The following is a 21,009-nucleotide window of genomic DNA, read 5'->3' as shown; positions in this document are numbered from 1 at the left end:
GCCAAGGGAGCTGAGGAAAGAGAGAGGGAGTGTTACACGGCGAGGGGAGACTCTGGAGAGTGTAGGACCAGTGAAAGGGAAGGATCTTTGCAGAGATAGTAACATCACTGTGGTCACATCAGTCCAGGTGAGAACTGAAGGAAAAAGGCCTTTGCTTTGTCACACAGGCAGTTATTAGTGATGTTCCAGGGAAGTTTTTGGAAGAGAATAGAAACAGAAGCCAGATCACCTCGGTTTGTAAGTTATTCAGTGTAACACTATAGTGGTCCATCAGGCAAGAGAAATGTAGGCCAATAGAATCAACCATAAGAGTGGGGAGGTCTGTTGACAAATGGAAGTCAACATTGCCTGATCTTGAGGTTTTTCCAAGAGAGGCTGGTAACCCTAAATTTGTTTTGTACCTGACATCTCTGCTTTCTAAATTTCAGCTCATTTTTCAGAGTAAAATTCAGTTGAGGAGTAAGCTTAACATATCTGTAGGTTGAGTTTATCTTACCTGGCCTCCTTCCAGAAGAGAAATGCAGAAGTATCCCAGTTCATTTGGGATCACCTTTGCTGCATGCAAACTTGTTTACATGTCAGCGCTGTTTATTTTTGCTTTGTTGGGATGGGTAAATGTAAACTCAGCAAAAGAATACTCCATATATAAAACACTGAGGTCTAAGAGAGGAGATATTTGGAAGACCAAGGTGCCACTGGGCATGGGAGAGAGGTTAAAAGTCCAATCTGAGAAGGTAGAAGCAGATAAAATGAAAGAAAAGTGAAGATTAGGAAGTCAGGAGATTCTACATCTTTTATCCATGTTGTTGGTCACAGGGATCCTAGGGGTTGGAGAAGAACCCAGAAAATTTTTCTGGTGGCTGCTTTGGGGAAAGAGTGTGGGGCAGTTCAGGCAGTGCAGCAGTGAACAGCCAGGAGGCCTTCATTTCATGAGTATCTTTTTCTTTGGGGGAGACAGAGTCTCACTTTGTAGCCCAGGTTGGCCTGGACCTGTGTAGCCCAGGTTGGCATTGAATTTGTGTCAGTTCTCTTAATTGGGCCTCCTGAATGCTGGGGTTATTGATCTGAACCAACACACAGGGCCATGAGTATCTATAACACGCTGACATGTTGTCTTTAGTTGCTTATCAGCTCACTCAGGATCTTTGGCTGTCCCTTGAGCTGATGGCCTGGTTCCCATATTTCATTCATTCATTTGTTTGCTGCCATAGTGGTGTTGCTGCACCTATAGCTTACCTGTACTGTTGTTTAGTCCATAGTTCTCTGTCAGCCACCTCTTACTTGAAATATAAAAATAGAAAAATGATGCTACATATCACATTTACACTGTTTTTGAATATACCTTTATTTATTTGTTTTTATTATGTATATGAATGTTTTGCCAGCATGTAAGTGCATTCATGCATGGAATGCTCACTGAAACCAGAAGAGGGCACTTTGGATCTCCTGGAACTGGAGTTACAGATGCTTGTTAACTGCCATGTGGGTGCTGGGAAACCAACCCAGGTCCTCTGGAAGAGCAGACAGTGCTCTTAACTGCTGAACCATCTCTCCAGCCCCTCAAATACGTATTTTAAAAATATGTAAATGACTTGACATTTTATCATGGGTTCCTCTCTGTTCTACCTAGAATAATTTTGCCTATCATTCCCAAGACACATGCCAGGACTAACTTGGTTGGTTCTGTCCCACAGAGCAGGGATTTTTTTTTTTTTTTTTTTCTGTTAGAATAGCAATGTACAACTTTGGTTTTTATTCAAGCAGGTCAGCCTAGATGGGCTGATGTGAATAAAATGGATAAAGGCAAGCACCTCTTTGTCTGACAATTTGAAAGTGATGCTATTTGAATACCAAGAAGTTTGAAGCTTGACTGCAGAGCCTTCCAAATTAATCTAGTCTGCAGGGGAAAAAAAACCGAAAATGCCATCAAGTAACAGGAGATTTGTCAGCTGCCCTGCTTACACTTTTCATATAAAACAGAAAGGTTGGCAGATTATAGATGAAAGGTCAGCTCAGCAGAAAGGAAAATCTGTCAAACATCTCATAACACAGGTAACAGAGGACGGAACTTGGAAACTACTATTGGATTCTCAGAGCGAGATGAGTTTGTGGGCGATGTGTAAATATCATCACTGCTCTATGACTGCTCATTTTGGCGGCTCTTTCTCTAAGCTGATTCTCCAAAATCTGATTTAAAAGACAGAAGATCTGGAGGATGCTTGTTTTCCTGAGGAGGATTTACTCTGTAGCAATCTCACCTTGTGTGTGTGTGTGTTTTTTTTTTAAACTGCCGCAAAAGGCTTGTGTGTGTGTATGTGTGTGTGTGTGTGTGTGTGTGTGTGTGTGTGTACAAACTTCCTTTGCTCCAAGTCTTGATCCGAAAAATCTAAAATGAGAACAAATTAAGAATCTAGTGCCCCTTGCAAGAGCACTGGTGCCTACTGAATGGGTTTCCAGTGAGTTCGCCACCATCAAGCAGGAACTAGGCTGCTGCACTGTGGTGTGAGCCTAAGACCCACACAGGCAGCACCTACCTCAGAACAGATTGCTGCTCATGTAAACATTTTTCACTTGTTCTGGCTTGGGGAACTCAGGTGAATCTGGGGGTACATTATCAAATCTCGAGCCCTGATAATAGAGTTGCAGGGTCTTATGGATATCAGCACAAACAGTGCTGGGAATTTGAGACTGTGTTAATCCATCTTTCACTGTGCTTCAAGTGCTGGGATTGTGCAAAATATCAGCACCTATCTAAGACATTCGCAACACACATCTCACTCCTAATTGCCAAACTTGCATAAGCATGCCTTTTAGAGTGGCTTCCTATTTTGGGTGAGTGCTTCAGCACAGCCCTGCAAATAACTGAGGCCAGAGGTGTATCACACGGCAATATGAGTGTGTAATTGGGTATCTCTTGATTCCCGGCCTCAGTGTTTCTGGTTTCTGCACTCTGCAGTGTTATTTTCTGTGGCTGCTTTCATTCCTCTCTTAAACTTCCCCGTTAAAACACGCGCTATATATTCAGTTTTTTCTGTGTGTGTTTTTTTTTTTTTTACCATTAGAAACTGAAAAAAAAAATCAAGAGCTAAAGGAAAATTGTAATGCTATAAAATGTAACCCCAGCCTTAGAAAACACTTGTGTGAGCAGCCACACCAACAGCAGGCTGCCAGGATGCCGAGGGACTCCACAGTGTAATCTTGACAGTTTGCAGTGCTGAAATCCAAGTACCGAAGGCAGAGCTCACTACTCACCATCAAAATTCTCTTCCCCATTAAGCTTCCTTAATGAAATCGTCAACTCTGTCTTGCTGGTAAGGACCAGTTCTTACAAGTGTATCTGATTTCCTGCTCACAGTAATTTTAATTCTTCCTGGAATAGCGGGGCACGTTAATTTAGCACAGAATCCAGGAGGCTCAGCAAGCTATAATTATAGGTGCCATCGTTCCACCCCTTTTCTCTCCAAAATAAAATAAAACAAGCGACAGCCCACAAGGAGTTTTGAGGGATGGGTGGTGACAGAGTAGCTAAAAGAGTATTAATCTCAGGATGAGGGTGACTGTCCAGTACTATCTCCCTTTGGAATTTAGGTTCTTATAACATCATGGTGAGTTATTAATATGTATGACCTCTACTTTATTCAAACATTATAAATCTATGCAGAAGTCTGCTGTTTTGGTTTTCCTTTATAGCTTTCATTCTTCTTCCCAGAATTATCTCATTTCGATCGGGAAACTTTTGCATAAAAAGCGCACACCGAGAACTCACATTTCCATAGCATAAATATTAAAAGGGGGCTAAGCTTTACAGTCTCTTCTCTCCCAATGGGAGGAAGGTTGGCATTCCAATCAGGGGACCCTTAATAACATTCTTTTAATTCACAAGCCAAAAGGTAAACTTAAAATTATAATATGAAATTATACTGTGTGGTTTCTTTCATGAATGTAGGATGTTCTGTAGGATACTTGACTTGCTTTGTCTTTTGTTTGATGGGTGTACTAAAAATCTAGCATTTATATCAGCTATTAAGAATATTTGGTTGTCTTACTTCTGGAGGTCCAAACCAAGTCTAAGCTTTTAACTGGATGTTTATTGTGTGTAGATGTATCATAGTGGACCTTTGAAATACAGAAGAAAGAGCTAGAAAGCCTAATGTCTTCCTAGCAGCTTTTTTAGCTCTTTAGTAGCTTACTATCTCCTGTTTATTATCATTTTGGTAACATAAAGAAGAGATCATAAATTTGGTTCACATGGAAATAGAAATAATGTGTGAGCTATTTCATTTGAGTGAGCCGTCTGCTAATCAGACAGTCTTGGCTGTTGTATTTTGTGGTGGGAAATGAACGTGCTAATTGGTGCTTTTTTCCTTCTTCATATTTCAGGAAACCTGCCATATGAATATAAAATAGTGATTGCTGGGAATCATGAACTGACGTTTGATAAGGAATTCATGGCAGACCTCGTCAAACAGGACTACTACCGTTTCCCCTCTGTGTCCAAATTGAAACCAGAGGACTTTGACAATGTTCAATCCCTTCTGACAAACAGTATTTACTTGCAAGATTCGGAGGTAACAGTGAAGGGATTCAGGATATACGGTGCACCTTGGTAAGTGTTCATTCAAACAGTTTACCTCCCTGTTTTTAATCTGGACACCAAGAAAACATGATTTGGACTTAGTTCCTTTAAATGAAAATGACTAGGATGGAAAGAAAGTTTATTGGTATATTTCCAAGAAAACACATAATCTGGTACTGCTGTAGAATACAGTGTTGGCTGCTTTCACTGCCAAACAAATTCCTTTAGGCAGCTTGAAGGATGGATGGGGCTTTAGTAGGCATGTATGGAGTTCTATGATTAGGGCTATATGTGTGTCATATAACACAGAAAGATCTGGGAAAGGGCACAGTTCTCCTCTTCACATGGATTTCGCTATGCTGAACTCTCCATGAGGCCTGGATGACACAGTCCCATCTCAGTACACACTGGAAGCAGGCATAGAATACCCTGCTTAGATCAGAGTTCCTCATATCTCTCTAAATCAGAATGACCAGCTCCATAGAGATAGATTGTGAAGCCTTAGTCCCCAAAAGCCTGATGTTCCTCCCTTAGAGGAAATTCAGAAATATTTGTTTTTAAAAGTTCTTCAGATGAGGCAGATGCACATGCAATTTGGAAATTATTGATTGGGAGCACAGTACTGGGACTTTCAGAACCTTGCTCAGGAAAACTTGGAATGGCTATTTATCCTAGGAGTCACATGAGGGTCAATTGCCAGGTTTTAAAGAAGTTACTGCATGTAGCTAAACTTTAGTTTATGTACCTTTAAAATGGTAAAAATAAATAGTACCTCTTAGTGGGTCATACAAGGATTACATAGATGGCATTTGCAATGGATTTAGGAGAATGTCTACTAATTGGTTTAAGATAATAATTATCATTTTTTCTGCTCTTGGCTCTGCCACTGGGTGTTTAGTTTAGTTAGAATTGGGCAAGTCACTTAACACCAAAACCAATGTTTTCATCTTTAAAATGAAAATGTTGGACCATATGGTCGTCAGTGTCAGAGAATTCCAAGATTATCTGTATACCTATAACTTTCATTCTTCTTCCCAGAATTATCTCTTTCTGATTGGGAAAATTCTGCGTAAAAAGTACACAGTGAGAACTTATAGAACAGCTAACCTTTCTCTATCCCACCTGGAAAAGCCCGGAGTTCTCGGGCTGCAAGAGAACAGACACGTGGCGTGAGCTCTGATGCCTCTCCACTCAACACTGTGGTTTGTGCTCCGTAAAACAGAAAGTGGAAATATTTTCTGAAAACAGCATTAGTTCAGCCTTACTAGTTAGTATCCAGGACTGATAAGGGGTCTAGGGAGTAAATTTTCTCTTACACCCCAACCTGACAATGACTGTGAACTTCATTAACTACAATCTGCTGGGCTCTGCTTTTAAGTCCATTATATTATTTGTCTGGTTTAATCTTTGAACTACCTAGGTGAGATAAATAGTACTCTTCATTTGACAGAGAGGCAAACTCAAGAACAAAAGGTTAAACAACTGCTTAGGAAACTACAGAGTTGGTGGTACCCTGAGCCTAGCAAGTTTGCCTTCAGGGAATACAGCATGGCTGAGGACTGTGCAGTTCTGGTGCTGCTCCTGGTAATGTGATAATTAGGGTTATAATTGGCAGGTCCAGTTTAAATCCAACTCCAACAAAACCCATCCATTTATTTTTATGCATGAGAGGATGGCAGAGTGTAAAAGAATAAACAGCAGATACAAGCCTTGTCCAACTGTAATTTGAACTCTCATCTCAGGGTGATGCTGGATGTCAGTATCAACATTTCTGGGTATGGTTGGTGCAAGATATAAACATTTTCCACTTCATACTCTAGTCCTTAAAGCTGTAATAGTTGAGGCATGACCTTTGATTGTCAGAGAAACAGCATGTGAGTTAAGGTCATGTCCAAAATGTGCAATGTTTTTGAACAGTCTTCAAAAGGCACAGATTATTTTAGGCTATCTTGAACAAGCAGATCCATCAAAGATCCCCGGATTTCTAGTACCCAAAATGACCACAGAAACCAGCATCTTCTGTGGTTTAAACTGACCTGAATCTGTTTAGGATAGAGCTTAGCTAAATGAGATTACAGCCGTGATGAATGGGGAGATAATTTCAGGTCCCGAAGAAGATCTTGTAGTGTCCCAAGATGTAAAAACAAATCAGTAATTGAAATATGGAGTATGGGTGGGATGTGATCCAGTTTTGGTGGTTGGTAGACACTGCAAACAATGTTTATATCTAAGCTGCAGTACTAGCGTATAAGAATTTTAAATTTCAATATTAGAGAAGGTGGTCCAAGCCAGAAACTAGGCAGCATTAACTAGTCTCTTGAAATGTTGCCCTGAGGTGGTATTATATGTAATATGTGTTAGGATTACCTAAGTGCTTCTTTACAGAGTCATCTGTATATGGATGTGGCATCCATTGGAATAGTTGGGTTCTCTGAGTTTTGATCAAGAACACAGAGACTGGTGAAGAGGAAATTTCAGTTTCATCATGTTTTTCTGAGACATCGGTTTGAATGTCACTATAAAGATACTTTGTTCAAATAAATGTTCCCAGGACTATTGAACATTAGTATAGAAATCCCTGCCTTAGATTTCCTGTGCAGGGAGGATAGTGTTTCCCGTTTCTACCACATATTCCCTGGGACCTTGGACTGGTTGTTTTGTTTTGCTTTGCTTTGTTTCTAACATCTCCATGCCTCTGTTTTTCTCATCTTTAAAGTGGGTGATAATGATGTCACTTCCCGCACATGGTTGTTATGAAGATAGAATTAAAGTATCCAGCATCTAAGGAAGACTCCAAGCCTGGAGTCAGCCTTTCATAAGTGTAGCTATTCCCAGCAGTAGTGGAGACTGTAACACTAAGAGCTGGATGTTGTGTTCTGACCCTGGTTCAGCCTCTGCTGAGGGTGACTAGGTGAGCCTGGATGCTGGATTTAGTATATAAAACAGAAAAAATGAGATCTGCTCTTTGCCTCATTCATTTGCCAGCCACTTAAATTTGTTTACCAAAGTCAGAATTTTCAAAGGTAACACATATTTGTAGGCATGGTTATTTTAATGTTTTAGGTATTATTTACCCTCTTTCACTGTTAATAATTTGACTAGAAGCATAATTTGAGGGACTTAGAGCATACTTACTATTTTTCTCCTTTCAAGAGTTAAGGCTTTGTTATTGTTGTTCTATCCCTGAGATTTGCCTTGTATGTGGATGCCTCTTAATATCCTAACAGACATTCCAAAATAACATGACCTAAGGAATTTTTACTTCCATGCTTTTCCAATGAATTTTCTAGAGGAAATATTAAGTTCTGAATTCCTGATATTGTTAGTGATTTTAATTGGAAAAAAAAGTCAAAACAAGAATTCTTATACTCAGAATTTTCATCCTGTCGTGGGTTTCTTAAGAGTAACTGCCATGCGAGTTGTGGTAGTATGCACATTGATAGTATATGCTGAAAAGGGGAAGGCAGGAGGATCATGAAATCAAAAGTAATTGCCATCAGGCCAGAGAAGTTGCTGTAATGCTTGAATTTTAAAAGTATGCGGTTTAGAGTACACCTGAGTTGCAGGACATATGCTTAGCATGCACAAGACCCCAGGTTTGATCTGTAGTGCCATGCCCCCTACCCAAGATAAAATAAAGATCGTTACTTAGTTTAGCTTCAGAAAGTATTCATCGGTATGTATGTTTATACCAGCTGAAAGCTACCCAAAGATGAGAGAGAATAGTGTTTCCTAACTTAACAATAATTTGTACACAGACTATAACTTGTAACACACTCTAGCATTCCTACATGTTTGCAGATGGAATGTAGTATTCATTAGATTGCCAAGGAAGAGGATTTGAAAATGGTTTGATGGGTCTGAGGAAATTCAGTGTCCTGAACAGCAGAAACTGTAAATAGAATGCCAGTCTGGAAGGAGAGGAGCTCTCTTGGAAGGAGGGCAAGTATTGATGAGTTTTATCCTCTCAGCCTTGGGAGGACATTGGCAGGTTGTGTGTCTTCTGTCTCTGTCTTAAATAAAGTGGTCAGACATCCTTTTTACATAGTTCAGTCACAGCTCTGCTTAACTTCTGCCACTGTTTCCTTCTCTTGTTTTGAGGGGACAGAAGAAGAGGAGGCTTGTATAGATCAGCTGGATCAGCCTCCAGGTTTGAAAGCTCCTGGGTTTTCCATGACCAGAATTGATGCTTAGCTTGCAGGATGGATCCCACTTTCCTCCTTCTGACTCACTGGCTACCCTCAGCAGCATCTTCCCCAAAGGCCAAGTTTAGTTAGAGAGCGAAGACAGAAATCTAATCTGTCAAATATTAGCCACTGTGGTGACTAATTTCTTGTCTGGCCGGACTGAAGGGGAAGTGGAGTTTTGAAATCATCTTTTAGTTACTGAAATTTGTAGCCAGCGTTTTATTATAAGCGGGTTTCAGTGGGACTTGGCTGTTAAAATATTTTTCTGATTTCAGTTGTTCTTTTGATAACAAGATAGTGTGGAGAAAAAAAAAAATACCCACATACTAACAGATCAGCAAGCCTAGCTGCAAAAAGCAGAAAGTCCATAGCCCGTGAACTGGAGTGGAGCAGTTGTATTGTTCGGCCAGTGCCTGCACCTTGCTCTTTCCTCTGCAACTGAGACACAGAACTGTGCTCCCATGGAGTTTAATGAATATGAGTGGGGCTTTCCAATGTCGGGAATTTGATCTCTAGGCTGACCAAGGGGTCAGGAACAAAGAGCACATTTTTTCACATTAGAATGGGCCCAGGTGTAATTTGTCAGATTTAGTAACTGTGGAGGAAGTGCCTTAACTTCTACAGCAGGAAAATTAGCTCAGGCCTAGGCAGTCCGCATACTTTTAAAATGGCTGAAAGAGGAAGCAGAGCCCCTTGAGCTGCATTTTCAAAGGTGTAGGCAGGGTTTGCCCCCTCCTTCTTCTCTTCCCTCATTTGGCATCATAAACATGTTGAGTTTATTCATTCATTTAGAAGTAATTTTCTTAGCATTTCTCAAAGCCAGAGTTAAGTATTGACTCCATTCTTTGCTGCATTGATAATTGTGTTTGCACACAAATAGCTACATGGTTGTCCATGTTCCCTTGTTCTGATGGCGGGGGGGGGGTGTTACAGTGCTTTCTGTTTACCCTGTCAGAAAAGCTTCAGATGTTTTTATTTCCAATTATAAGTTTCGTAATGCATCATGTATTTTGCTGACAGTCTTCAAGTTCTTGAAATAGCGAACAAATTAACAGCAGATATTGACTGAGAGGATTAGAAAACCAATTGGCAACTCATATGATAGAATTCAGATATGGGAATGGGGGAATGGGCTCATTTATTTTATTTTCACAGTCATACTTTGTAATTACTTGGACAAAAAAAGAAGAAACAATTCAGAACATCTCCAAGTTCAGCAGAAAAGTCTTTCTGTGTGAAGATCAGACAGCAAACACTATTGATTCCGTACCATGTTTGCAGGAATTCCGGCTTCCCTTCAGGAGCATTCCAAAAGGTCCTGGCACAGAAAAATGTCTTGTGTGTGTGTTAAACAAATATGCACTCTGCTTTTACATGGTTCTCTTTAAAGGCCTGGGCTAACGTTTCATTTTGCTTGGCTCAGGGCCCGTAGGCACTCCCATTAGGAAACCTATGGCTGTTCTGCACTGGTCTAGAGTTACAGGGCTCTGTTTACATTATTGCCTGTTTCAGAATGCAGCTGACTGCTCTTAAAGCCGACCAGGATCAGATTCACTTCTGGTTTTAACAACTGCCTTGTTTATTTGAAAATGGAGAGAGCAAAACCGATTGCTTTGCTTCCTACCTCCCATCAATAGGCAAATCAGTACAGTAAATACCACTTCCAAAGCCAGTTTACACAGAGCTTGCCATGTGGGGTCTAAGTCAGACCTTTCTGCCAGCATCTCCAACCAACTCATTTTTTGTATCCTGTCCTAGTTGGCTCCTTTACCTTCTATCAGGAGGGGGCTAAAGAAAGTCTGTGGCACTCTGTTAGGCTTCATATCAGCTATGGGAACTGTTTAAGTCTTTGCCTGCACATGGTGGATAAGCAATTCAATGAACAGCAGGGATAAACATGCACTTGGATGGTATATTTCACTCAGAGAACTTTAATAAGTGCTATCTCGTTTGGTTCACCCAACAACCCTTCAGAACAGCACTTACTAGTCATAATAATCAGTAAGATCCAGGATTTTCAAGTGTTGATATGTCAGGTGTTACTAAATATTATTACTTTTAGGCCAAGTTAGGGCAGAAGGCCTCTTACCCAAAGTCTCAGAGCCAGTGTAGAGTTCTACAGGACAAGGATCCAGAGTTCCTTTGCCAAAGCCTTTAAATTGCTTTACTCCAGTAAGGATATCCATCTATTCCTTAGCCAGAACCAACTCAGACAGTGACCACTCCTTATCTTTGAAGAGATGGCCATTTCCATTTAGTTGCAAAAGGGCTAGACAGAAATCCAGACTACTGCTCTTCAGGGATCCTGGGATTGAGTATGCTTATGGAGTGTTGGGAAGAAAGGAATGATGTAGCTTCTTTTACGTGGTGTGCTCCAGACAGCAAGCTTTTAAAAGAGAAAAACCTACATCCCAGGGTATTGTTAGACATTCTAGTCCATCTGCTTCGCAGAAACCCTCACACACAGTACCTATCAAGTGTCCATCCCATGGATTTTCCCCTGTCCCCATCTTGAGCATCTGCAGCAGAATAGAGAGAGGGTAGTCCTGGGCATAGGCCTCAGGAAGGAAGTGCTGGCATACTGGCAGTGTGCCCCAGCTAAAGCCAGGTTGTCACAGGCTCCAGAGACGATATGGACCATCTCACTGAGGCTCAGCAGGACTGGTGGGCCTCTGGGTATTCCTCTATCCCTCATGTTGTGCTAGAGGGATACTCTGAATCCTAGTTTGCTGCTGATAGGTAGAAGGAGATTCTAATGTGGCTTCAAGCTCCCTGAGCTTTGTTCTCTATGTGCTCTCGATGCTGGATCAGTCCACATGAATGAATGAATGAATGAATGAATGAATGAACAAAGGAGCAACAGTGGTGGTGGCAGAGAGCTGATCCCAAGGTTTATACAGATAGGATAGCCAGTTGCAAGAGAAAATGCTTCTAATACAAGGTCAAACAGAGCTGTGAATCTGCAAAATGAAGATCAGAGACAAAGCAGTCTAGTGGAACCAGACAAAGCCCTTCAGAAACAGACCTGAGTATATACTTGGGAGTATAGCGAGCACAGTACGTGTCTCTGTGAGCATGGTCTCATCAAAGCAAGGGGCTGGGGAGGTAGGACAAACCTGATTTTAAGGCAGAGTTCCCAGAAAGGCGTCCCAGCGTTCTTATGTACTTTATTATTGTTTCCTTACCTTGGATGTCTTTCCTCCACACTGTGAGCAGCTAATAAGTTGGAGGCTGTTTCTTCCATTCAAGAAGGGCAGCATAAAGGGTGAGAAGGCAGTGAAGCTGGACCAGGTGGACTCTCAGCACATCCTCTGGACATTGCAAACCAATCACAAATACAGAGTATTTCCTTTCCTCAGTGGTTGAATTGTCATTGGTCTTTATGTTAAGAGTGTGCAGGTTCTTTGCTATTTATTTTCAAGGTTCTTAATAGATATACACTTTTTATTTTGTTCTCCAAACTATAAATGTAGGGTGATTTTCTTCAAATTGTACCATGTAGTGGGCCTATTAGAGCCCCATGACAAGCTTAATCCATGTCTGGCTGATACTCAGCCTTCCTATGCTGAAGTTCTGCCTTGTAGCTCAAATGTGTTCACAGAGCAGTCCAGGTGACTACCCAGGATGCTCTCATACTCCTGATGGTCTACAATGAAGGTGAGGTGGACTTTGAGTACACATATTGGAAGCTGCCCCTCTACCTCTTCCTGCCACTCATCTAGCACTGCATCTGCACAGCATCACCACAGAACTGCCTTTCCTCTTCTTCTGGTGGGCCTGTGTGCTGCCAAAGTTATTTCACAATACAGTCTTAACAGTCAAAGCTAGGCTGTGTTCTGTGCTTGACAGAGAAGCCCTCTGCTCTTCTAGTCAGCCCTGTGAGAGGGCTGTCAAAGCATGATGTCACTCACTATCTCAAGGGTTCATTCCTAAACTTGTGGGAAGCATGGTAGAAAACAGGCTCAACTGTGGTGTGTTCAGGGCATCCCTTCTGACAGTGAAGGTTTTGCTGAAACTGTGCTAAGCCCTTCCTATTGATTCTTTCTTTCCTTAAACCATCTGTTCCTCTACTTAACACACTTCTGGAAGAACCTCCTCAGTGACGCTAACAATTCACATGAACATGCAGTAAATCAACACTGAAGACTGAGGAAGACTGATACCATGTTTGTAAAGGGGGAAAAGGGTCCAGATTGACACAATCTGATTTTCCACTCCTTCCTAAATTTGGTTACACGTTTCCTTGAGGCGTTATGTTTAAAATAATTACACATGAAACTAGGGGCAGTTGATGGCAGCCTGACTAACTGGCGACTGCTGTTTTCTTTGCTGTATGTACTCTACTCTTCAAGCTGAAACTACCGAGGTACTCTGATTTTTCTTGCCACACAAGGCTGTACCTTGGGGTATCATGATTCTAAGAAAGAAGACAGCCAAAGACAGACACTAAAATAATTCTTTTTATCTTAATGGAGTAAAAGTCCAACACCTAACTCACTAGATATAACTGGGGACTCTGGGTTTTTTTCATATGTATGTGCTTGTGGTATGTGTATATGTGTGTTTTACATGTGTGCAGTTTTGTGTATGTGCAGGTGGACATGCACATGGGTGCCTGTTCATGTGGATGCCCAAAGTTGATCCTGGGAATCTTCCTCAATTACTCCCTTTATTTACTGAAGCAGGGTCTCTTGCTGAGCCTGGAGCTCACTGATTGTGCTTAGTCCAGTTAGTCCACCTTCCCCAGGGATTCCCTGTCTCTGCGTCATGAGGACTGAGATTAGAGGTAGCCACCAAGCCTGGCTCTTACACGGGTTCTGGAGACCCAAACTTCCCTCCACATGCTTGCTCACTGGGCCATGCCCCAGCCCCTGGAATATGATTTTTATTGTGAATCAAGAATCAGCAGAAAAACTCTTCTTGCTTTCATCTTTTCAGAAGAAAATAAAAAATGCTAGCTGAAAACCTGATTAAGAGTGTTGGTGGCTAAACTCTTCTGACATGTGCTCTTAGGTCTTGAGGGCTATCTCTCTTCTCTTCCTTTTTTTGATGGTAGAATTTGAGGGGAGGCAAGTTTGTTTTGAAACTCAAAGGTGCATTTGTGTGTCTTGCTTTTCCATCACTCAAAGCAGCAGGCTCACAGGCAGCACTAGAAAATGAAGGCTGTAGCTCCAAGGGTGCTGCCATTACTAAACATTCCTTTCTGTGGAGTTTTCCAGATCGGAACTGCAGACTAGTTCTTTTTGTTATCTAAATGCAGCCTCTCTTAAAATGAGATGAAAGAAGAAGTGCTTACCTGTTGGCCCAACAGAATCAGTAAAATTAACATGGAAGCCCAAGAGTGTGTATTTAATGTTGAATCTGATGTTTATGTGCTTAAACAGCTCTTCCCAGAGGCGAATTCAGTGGTGCAGCTGGAGGATGAGGGAATCTGCAGAGTGCTGAGCAGTTTCCTTCAGTCCTACTGTATGTGCTGCTTAGAGTTACTGTATTAAAGTAGAAGTCTGACACACAGCAGATAATGGTTTTAAGGTTCTCTCCTGTAGGAATTACCTTCTGCTAAGTTGGAACTCTTGTTCTGAAAAGGCTGAGCCACACAGGATGACTTCTTAGGATGCCTGGAGGTTTGGCTAGCTTGTGAACTACTGACTTACTCATGTTTTGAAGGCGGTTCTGAGACTTTTGATACACATTTTCATTATCAGTGGCTTTTGCCTTGTTGTCACGATAAGCAACATAATTAAAATGTTGATAAGATAAAGATCATGAGAGAATTTCCATTCCCTCTGACTCACTCAAAATAGTGAACTGAATATTCCAGAATGAGACCAGAAAAACTTTCTGCATGTAAGAATAGAAAAAAGTAATGGAGGAAAAGTAGAAAATCATTGAGGGCAATATAGTGGTGATCCTGCTTCATCAGAACTGTTTTTAATTTTTTAAAAACATTTTTTTCGGAGGAGGGGAGGGCTTGTACCTTGTACCATGGCTCATGTGTGGAGGTCAGAGACAAGTTGCAGGAATCAGTTGTCTCCTTCCATCACGTGTGTGCTGGGGGTTGAACTCAGGTACTCAAGCTTGCCAGCAAGCCCCTTTGCCTGACAAGCCATCCCATCAGCCCTAGAACTGTTATTACCACTGGAACAGAATTTGGCTCTTTTCTGGGTTTTGTTCTTCTTTCTTTTCTTTAATGGAATGTGTTGGATATTGCTACAGTTTTGCTCAGATGGCTATGGGACCTGAAAAGGCTGTTGCTGCTGCTGCTGCTGCTGTTGATCCTTTTATATAAATCATATACACAACGTAATTTTCATTCTTAGAAAGTGTCCCAGTTTACTGTGTTGAATTGGCATTCTACAGAAATTAATAGCCATGTTTGGTCTAGAAATGTTAAACAAGTTTTTACACTGTATTAAAAATGAAAGACCTTTTGTAGGTGGGTTTGATTACAGAAACTAATATTCTCTAAATAATGAAGAATAAAAGAAAATTATTGGGGAGCCTAAAAAATAGTGAGCATCTCAGTGCTCAAAGGTCCTATTTCCTAAGTAGTATCATTGTCTTCAGTTAACTGACACTCTCCTCTTTGAAGACTTACAGTTTCAGTAAAACAATGCACACCCTCACTTAACTGTCAGTGTTTTCATCCTGGAAGAATCAGTGTCATTTACCAGAGAAGCAATTTGTTTCTTCTAGTTAGCAATAGAAGGCATGTCCCTATTAAAATATACAAGCGGGTTATAACATCATAACAATGACAGACCTATACCAAGAAAACAGAGGTAACGTCCCACAAGGAGGTGTGGGGTCTGTGTTATAGATGGCTGTCCTTTTTCTTGTGCTGCTTTTTTGGGATTTTGTGTGTACTCGCAGAGGATAAGTTTTATTTTTACAGTCACATTCTGTAGCTGTAAAATGCACGTCTATGGGTAATTTGGAAATTAACTGTGTTATTCTAACTTCTATGCCACTTGCATATAACGTCTGGGGGCATTTGTGGGCTTGTACTTCGGCATACACTTCAAAAATCACCTGTGTGACAGGCCATTGCAAAAGATGGGGAGCTGGACGGTCTCTGCTAATCAACAAGTGCTGGGGCTTGCCCTGCTGAAATGGAAGCCTTTCCCCCGAAACACTGGAGTGCTGCATCACACTGCTGAAAAACTATACTTCCCTTTTAAATCAGAATCTCAGAAAGTCAGGACCTAGGTGATTCACATGCTGCTAATAAAACCCAGACCTCTTTAGGGCTGCATTTCCATTTATTCCTAAATATGATACCCTGGGAAGGGGGTCCCTGGGTCTGGCTTCACAGGATGTGACTTCAGTGGAAGAAAGCCTGGTGCCTACCTTTGCTTATTTGTATTCCAGTGCTGTCACCTCCCCTCCTTGTGTGTCTTTGTTCTATTAATCTGCAAAACAGGGCTGGACTTGTGATTAGTCCTTGGAGCTTGTTTCTATTAATCAGTCTGCAGAACAGGTCGACTCGGATGCTTTTGTTCAAGAGCTTAAGGTGTTCGTTCTCCTTGTCAAGCTGTGGTTCAAGGCTGCTTGCTTTGCCTCAGACAGAACCAGGCAATGAGGTTTGGTTTTTATATGCTGATTGCATTGTCAAGAAAGAAAATACTGTTTGATAAGACAACAGGAAAATACTAATGTTGAACTGCAGGGCTAATTTGAGGGAAGAGGAAAAGTTTGTAGAAAATACTTCTATAACCTAGTTTTGATCCACAGTGAACTGCACAGTTGATCGGAACAGAAAATAAGGCATCCTGCTTATTATATTCCAGAAGTGTTGTGTCAAGTAAAAGTAGCCTATTAGTAATACTTTCTGTGTATTGGAAATGTAATTCTCTTTGGATATATCAAGTGCAAACACCATTCTTTAGCCACAGTATTAGGTAATTATAAGACGATGCGGTACAGTTTGTGAAGTCCCTGACTTTTCTTTCCACCTTCCCTTGTGGCAAATGGCCTTGCCACAGATTAAAATCATTTTACCTGCTACATAAGGAAAGTTCTGCATCTCAATTTTCTTCATTATCAAGGGACAAGAATGGGCTAACTGGGTGATGATTATGAATCACCTCCTAGAGTGCTCATTATCTCCGTTTCAAAAATTCTCCTAACTCTAATGTGCAAAGGCTGACACTGCTGGAAAGGAAGTCTAAGTGCAGCTTTTCCCAGTTTTCCCCAGGCTCCAGGGAAAACACTTTTTCCGGTAAAACTCTAGAGTATATTTAGCATTCATTATTTGTGAAATAACCACACCCCCCCCAATCTGCTGAAGTATATGCGAAGATCAAACTCTTAGTCTCAAATTAAATTTGTCATCAGTGATAAATTTAGTGCTGTAAGATACTTTAATAAGTGCTTCAGTGTGATTTATTGGTTTTGTTAGTTAACATGCTTAAATTATATCGTGTTCAGAACTTAGCAGAAGCAATTTCTGACTAGTCCTTCTTTGATTAAAGTGAAAAAATGAAAGTCTTATTTTTGTCATGACAGTAATTATTTTAGGGCTAAATTGGAAGGTAAGCACACTGCAGTCCTGTCATCACTTTAAAAATAAAGACAGAAAAGAAAAAGGGAAATGTCAAAATGCGATGGGGAAAGCATTTTAAAGAGTCCAGGGATTTCTGTTTGTACTTCCCTTCCATACTCCTTTGTGTGTGCTCAGAATGTCTAGGCTGTTGCGCTGGCTGGGGCTTAAGATGCAGCCCTTGCATATATGATTGCTAATGAGTGTCAGGATTCAGCTGCTAATTTGAAAGGCTTTGTGGCTCTTTCACCCCAAACACTAGCAGCTTCATTAGGGGATGCTTTGTCCAACCTGACCTTTGCTGGCCTGCAGATCATAGCTAAATACCAACATTGCACAGCTCCCTCTCACTTAAAACAGTCCAGACCAACTCCTACACAGAGCTTATCAGAATCCACTACTGACATAAACTTGGATGTCCCCTTAGCTTGCCACATAATTAGGATTATCTCCGCCCCCCCCCCCCAGAGGCCCTATTTCCACCCGTGGGGGAGGGGGAGTCTACTGATTGGAGGTTTGAATTTTAGAGCAGTTAACAAATTTCTCCATCCTCTTTTTAAAAAATGCACTTATATAAAGCATAACTTTTAAACTGTGTTTTTATGACAGTGTCCATGAAAGCAATGGTGAACCACTGATTTCCTTGACATAAGAAAATATAGGGAATTTATTCTTAATGTTATTTGATAAGGAAAGTGAGAAGAAAATCTAACAACATTCTTTTCTTTAGGGTTTGCCTTCTGGATATGTGTTCCTTAAAATCAAACCATATAGACCAGAAGAAAACACTTCTATGTTTATTGTGATTTTTTTTTAAGTAGTCTGAGAAATAAAAAGTGGTGGCAAGATTTGTAGCCTTTGTTTATGTTTACTTTCAGCTCTACTGCTTCTATATTCTTCCCATATTGGTTCCAATTCCCAGAAAAATTATCCTGCTTTTGCGTAATATTTTAGCTAGGTAACTGCTGTGAAGCCATAGTTAGGTAGAGGTATCTTTTGACATCCCAGAAAAGAAATAAGTGTTGATAAACGTTTTGCTCATCAGAACAATACTGTAAACCAGGTCTCTGGGGATCTTGTTTTGAAGTGCTTTGTGTTCTTCCTTTTGGGCTAGAGTCATAAAATGAGGGGTATAAAAGAACTCTCTGATGACATCACTTTTTCCAATCCCCAGCCAGAGTGATCTCCCTCCTTCTGGCAAAGGCCTTTGTGTTCCATCCAGCTTCCCTTGAGATAATAAGACCAAGGAGGGTTCCTTCCATTCCCCTCTGGGAACAGGTTTCACTATCCTTGACTTGTGGACATTCTTTTGAGTGCACACATGGCATTTTCTTCCGCTCTGAGGCTGCTTCAGCATCCTGTGTTCTAGCTCTTTCTTTACTTCTCAACCTTCAGAAACTTTTCTTCTTTCAAACAGATGGTCTGTGCTGGGAACAAAGACACAGAACACATGTACATGATTTTGTCTCCCTGTTCTTTCCATTCAAAATGGCAACATTATTGAAAAGTTTCCTCATTATTAGCCATGTATCTAAGACGTGCCTAAATGCAAATGGTCCATAATTTTCACCTACAAATGGGTCTCATAAATCCTTAGCAGTTTCCAAAACCCTGTGATGACAGCTTCTTAGAATCTTGCTGTTTTGAGAGTTTGGGGGAGTTCAGGAGCAAGAGAGAAACACTATGAATATCTGGTTTTAGATGGAAAGAATTGAATTAGTCTAAGTTCTTATTAATGACAAACTGTCATGTCAGGTTGGTCTCTGCCTACCTCTTATTGGTATTGTGTTATTTGTTCATTTACGAATAACGTGGTGAACATCTGTTAACCCATACACTTCCAGAGAACACTGACAATAATTGTATTTCTCTGTGTTGCTTCCCTGGAAACTCTCTTGTCTTTCTGCCTTCCCTCCCCAAGTGAACATTAATCTGACTCTTTTATTTTGCTTACTTATATTCTTTTTATAACATGTGGGCACATACACACCTAGACAACTTATGGTTATTGATTTTGAAACTTACTAAAATGATAATGCTGTTTTCTTTTAGTTATGGAGGAATAAACTCCTAACAGATTCAACCTTCCACAAATAACTATAGCTATTTGAGGAGCTGGGGATACAGTTCAGGGGTGGAGCACTTGCCCAGCATGCTGAAGGCCTTGGGCTCAATCCTTCATACTGTGATAATGATCATAACAACAATCATCTTAGGCCTTTAGAGAGTTTGGGAAGGAGCTGGACCTTAGAGGAAGCTGCTGCTGTAGACTTAATTTCTGTCATTTTTCACCCTGACTGTAGCCAGTTAAAGTTGTGGTATGGAGTGGCTAAAATTCCAGCAGAGAGAGTTTGTTCTTTTTTGGCAAGAGAAACAATTTGAGGGAATTCTGAGTAGCCAAAACCACCAGAAAGTGGGAAAGAAGATAAAAAGAGAGATATAAATAAGAGGAAGGCCAGCTCCGAGTGCAACTCTCTATAGTCATGAGGCCTCCAACTACTGAAGCGTGCAGGGATGGGCAGCCTGACAGCAGTCTGAATGGCCTGGATGAGACAGAAGCTAATGGACACCACAGATGTAGCAGAGTTAAGAGTTTGATTCTAACCAAGTTAATTATCTGCCAAAACAAATTATCAATACTCTTCCAGAAAATGTAATAGAAGTCAGAGACTTCATATGTAATACTTAAAATACTCAATATTATTTGACATATGAAGTGTTAAGATAATGTGACTCTATCAAAGGAAGAATTTAACCTTAAGATGACTCCCATCTTACAATTATCACACGAGATTTTAAAACATATAATTACACTAAGGGCAAAGGAGATCTTTGTAATGAATGAGAACCTGACAATGTCAGAGGTGAAATAGAAAATTTTGAATTAGCCAAATTTTAGAACTGCAAAAACATTAAACTTGAAAACATTTTTTAGTAGATGGGATTAATAACAGATCAGCTGACAGAAATGTACAAATGGACTTGAAGTTAGAGTATCAGAATTTGATAATTTGGCAAAGAGAAGAACAGTTATTAGAAAGGTTAGCAGATTGAGATATGAGATGATAACCAAAAGTTTAATGATAATTTGAGAGTAAAGGAGAGAATTTGAAAAGGAATGCTCCACAAGCCCCGCAACTTGACAAAATGCATAATTTTACATAGTAAGAACTGCAGATAACCACAAAGAGGAAATATGTAGTCCAACAAGATCTGTATATAATGACAAAACAGTTGCCACCCAAGGTAGATGGGGGAAAGTTTAAGGGTCCCACCTGAAGATGAAGAGATACAGGCAATCAGTAGGTACTGAGGGAGGACGAACCAGTTTTCTTCAGGGACTAGCTCCTAAGAGGTTATCTAATTCTGTGTTTGCAGCCCTAAATTCAAGTACATAGGCGTGGCGCACAGGTGCACCATTAAGTGGACTCAGTGCACATATACATATATATGTGTGTGTGTATATATATAATATATATACACATGTATATTTACCAATACTAATGAAAGAAGAGGACAAGAAATTTAGAGGGAGTGTAGGGGGCTTTGGAGGAGTTGGAGAGGGACTGGGAGGGGTGGAAATAATGGATAACACAAAGACTGTGCTCATGTGTGATATTCACAAAAAATTGAAAATGGAATGCCAACAATTTTTAAATAGTACAAAAAACTCAGAAGAAAAAATTATCTAAGACTATTAGAAA

General features: G+C 40.6%; 1 protein-coding gene across 6 annotated transcripts in view; it reads left to right on the top strand.

The window, feature by feature from the left end:
* Mpped2 (metallophosphoesterase domain containing 2) overlaps positions 1-21,009 on the top strand; it is a 183,869-nt gene that overhangs the window by 90,709 nt on the left and 72,151 nt on the right. For all 6 annotated transcript variants that reach the window (XM_008851248.3, XM_008851256.2, XM_029555149.1 and 3 more), the window contains one exon: positions 4,381-4,606. In XM_008851248.3, the coding sequence (XP_008849470.1) occupies positions 4,381-4,606 (226 nt within the window). The remainder of the gene's footprint in view (positions 1-4,380; positions 4,607-21,009) is intronic.

Source organism: Nannospalax galili, unplaced genomic scaffold (assembly GCF_000622305.1).
Source record: "Nannospalax galili isolate Female #2095 unplaced genomic scaffold, S.galili_v1.0 scaffold11, whole genome shotgun sequence".
Taxonomy (NCBI): Eukaryota; Metazoa; Chordata; class Mammalia; order Rodentia; family Spalacidae; genus Nannospalax; species Nannospalax galili.
The sequence above is the reverse complement of the archived record's forward strand: the minus strand, read 5'-3'. Positions and strand labels throughout refer to the sequence as shown.